Genomic DNA, 3029 nt, shown 5'->3' on the forward strand with positions numbered 1-3029 from the left:
TTCTGGAATGTGAGTTATAGTCTCTTGATTGGGGCAGGAATTATGAAAAACTGGTGAATGGTATTGTCTGGTGGTGACTGAGGAGTCAGGCTCTTCTGAGACCTTTTTTTTTTTTTATTGAAAAAAGATTTGCTGTCCAAGCACTTAAAGCTCCTACTGTGTATCCAGCCCTGAGTGCAGGCTCTTCCCAATACAGCCTGGGCAGCCAGGTGGCAAGAGGGCCTCAGGTGGGATTCTTTTTTAAAAAGTCACAAGGTGAAAAGATTTCTGTAGCCTCTTGGGGGTTCTAGGCCTTGGGTTGGAAGCTTGGAATGGAGTCAGGGTGGGGAGGTTCCTGCCTTCGTGGGGCTCTCTGATGGGGGGACAGACACACTTGACACTTTCTTGAGTGTGATCCCAGTGATGGGGAAGCAGTGAAAAGGAGTGACCGGGGGAGGGGAGGGGGGCTTTTAGGCTGACTTTAGGAAGGCAGTACAGGGGTGGTAATAAGAAACACCCATGTCAGCCTCCTTAACTAAGAGGCAGTCTCTGTAGTGGTTAAAACCAAGGGCGCTGGAGTCGGGCTGCTTGGTTCTTGCTGAGACCCTGCGTATTCCCTGTGCCTCAGTTTCTGCGTCCCTAAACTCAGGACGAAGGTGGGGTTCAATGAGATAGTGGGAAGTGCTTCCACCATCCCTGGCACAAAGCGGTCAGCAAACACGGCCGTCACTGCCGCGTCATTGTTCAGCACGTCTGCTGGCAGGGCAGGAAAAGTATTTGATTCAGTCTTCTCTCAATTACCAACCCCTGTGTGTGGGGGCTGAATGGCTCCATTTTACGGATGAGCAAACGGAGGCTCAGAGAAGCCCGCTGACTTAACTCAGGGCCACACGGTGGGAAGCGGCAGCGCTCCTTGCCGAATCCAGACCTCTGGTTTCTCTGGGTCACGGGAGCCCTTCAAGGTTGGGGTGAGCTGGGTGGCAGAGGTTGGGGGTGGCTGGGGATGTCAGCAGACATCAGCTGTTCTCCCGAGTGACTGCGCCTCCATCAGCCCCTCCTGTCGTCTCTCCCCAGGCGAGAAGCCCTTCTCCTGCCCCCACTGCAGCCGCGCCTTTGCCGACCGCTCCAACCTTCGGGCCCACCTCCAGACCCACTCGGATGTCAAGAAGTACCAGTGCAAGACATGCTCCAGAACCTTCTCCCGAATGTCCCTGCTCCACAAGCACCAAGAGTCGGGCTGCTCGGGGGGGCCACGCTGACTCCTGAGGCTCCTTCCACCTCTCTGGGCCTTCCCTGCAGCCCAGAGGGGCCTACCCCCGCTCCAGAAGGGAAGACCCTGCCTCCTGGGCACTGCCACAGAATCCCCTCGTGAGCTCCACCGTCGGGCTGGACCCTGGGGACTGTTTCCTGGTCTTCTGGATGCCTTGCCAGGCTCAGAGGGGCAGGGGCGCTTCCTGCTGGGGGGGGGTGGCTTGCCGCAGGGACCCCTCCTGGCAGCCGCTGCTCCCAAGGTCCGTGGAGCTGGCCTTTCTGTGCGGCTCTGTGACTCCAGAGCTGTTTGGTTTTTGGTTGCAGCTGCTCGGAGCTCGGGGACAAGAGCCGGCAGACTGAGGAGAAGTTCCCGCCCCACTCAGGGGGCCCCAGCCTGCCCCCCAGGGACCCCCAGGCTGCCCCTCCAGGAGGAGTGCCTCACTATGCAAGCGGCCACCCCCAGGTGCCCCGCGGCGGTGCCCCCTGATGCGAGGACCGCATCTGGACCCCAGGATGCCCCCCGGCCTGGGCAGCTATTTCAGCCTCCTGTGTGTCATGGTGGCACCTGTTTCACGGGCAATTTAACGATGTCTCCAAAGGGACTGTGAATAATTGCCTTCCCTTGTCAGGGGCCCGAGTGGGGCGCTCCGGCCCCACCACTGTGTCTCCCAGAACTATTTTCGGGGCCCAACAGGTGGGCCTGGGAGGAAGATGTTTACAATTTTTTAAAGGTACACTGGTATTTATATCGCAAGCGACATTTTGTACTAAGGAAACGTTTTGTATAGTTATATGTACGGTTTATTGATATTCAATAAAGTGGTTAATTTATATATAAAAAGTCTACCTGGTTTTATAAATTATATATAATTTATATATAAAAAGTCTACCTGGTTTTACCGCCGCAGGAGTGTTTTCAAGGGCCTTCGGGGAGGAAGGACGGGGCAGGGATGCAGGGAGCTCGAGCGCTCTGGACGCCCACAGTCTTGGCTTTGGCCCTCTGGGTTTGCCGGGGGACCTTGTTTGTGCAGGTGGGTTTTCCTCGGAGCGTGGACGTCCTGTCCGATGTGGAGGTCGGGAAACACCTGCGGGCCGGTGGGCAGTAGGGCTGTGCATGCAGGGTCCTTATCCTCTCTGTGGCCCTCTTGTTCTCAAGCCGACCAGGCTCACGGGGAAGGAAGCTGGCTCCCAGGTCTTATCAAGCAGGCCTGCTGTGGGGCCTTCCCCAGCCCGGCAGGTCTTCTGGAGAGGGCGCGGCTGCTGCTCCAGATGAGAGTGGAATGCGGTGAGCCAGGAGGGACAGAGGATGTCCTTCCTGTTTCCAAGGGCTCCGGGCCCGCTCTGGGCTCCCTGGCAGGCCCACACCTCCGTCTGGCTGCTGGGTACCAAATGGCCTTTGATGCGAGGAAATTGGCTGGCTGGAGCCGGGAGGGTGAGAAGCCGGGCCAAAGGGTAGGGGTCATTCTACTTCCTGCTCGAGGACAGAACGGGAAGGCAGTCAGCACTGCGTCCCGGGACTGAGATAATCGGTGACCTCACCTCTGGGGCCCTCCTGGGGCCGGGAGAAAATGAGTGTCCTTTTTGCGCACAAAAGGTGCTGAAGGTGCCAGTTTCCTGCGGGGAGCTGAGCGGGGCGGGCGTCGCAGGCGCCCCGGAGCCCCAGAGCCAGGCCGGGGGTGGGGGAGCTTCGTGTTCCAAAGGAGAGATGATTCTTTCTTCTAAACAGGAAATGGTGACCCGCAGGCCGGGAGCAGCCCTTAATGACTTGCAGCTTTCCTCCCAAAAGAAAAAAAAAAAAG

At 57.7% G+C, this 3029-nt stretch overlaps 1 protein-coding gene across 1 annotated transcript in view; it reads left to right on the top strand.

Moving 5' to 3' along the window:
- SNAI1 (snail family zinc finger 1) overlaps positions 1-2066 on the top strand; it is a 6113-nt gene extending 4047 nt beyond the window's left edge. The window contains exon 3 of the mRNA XM_010835091.1: positions 1054-2066. Within this exon, the coding sequence (XP_010833393.1) occupies positions 1054-1238 (185 nt within the window). The 3' untranslated portion in view covers positions 1239-2066. The remainder of the gene's footprint in view (positions 1-1053) is intronic.
- Positions 2067-3029: the final 963 nt, after the last annotated feature.

This window comes from Bison bison, unplaced genomic scaffold, assembly GCF_000754665.1.
Source record: "Bison bison bison isolate TAMUID 2011002044 unplaced genomic scaffold, Bison_UMD1.0 scf7180017864038, whole genome shotgun sequence".
NCBI classification, from domain to species: Eukaryota; Metazoa; Chordata; class Mammalia; order Artiodactyla; family Bovidae; genus Bison; species Bison bison.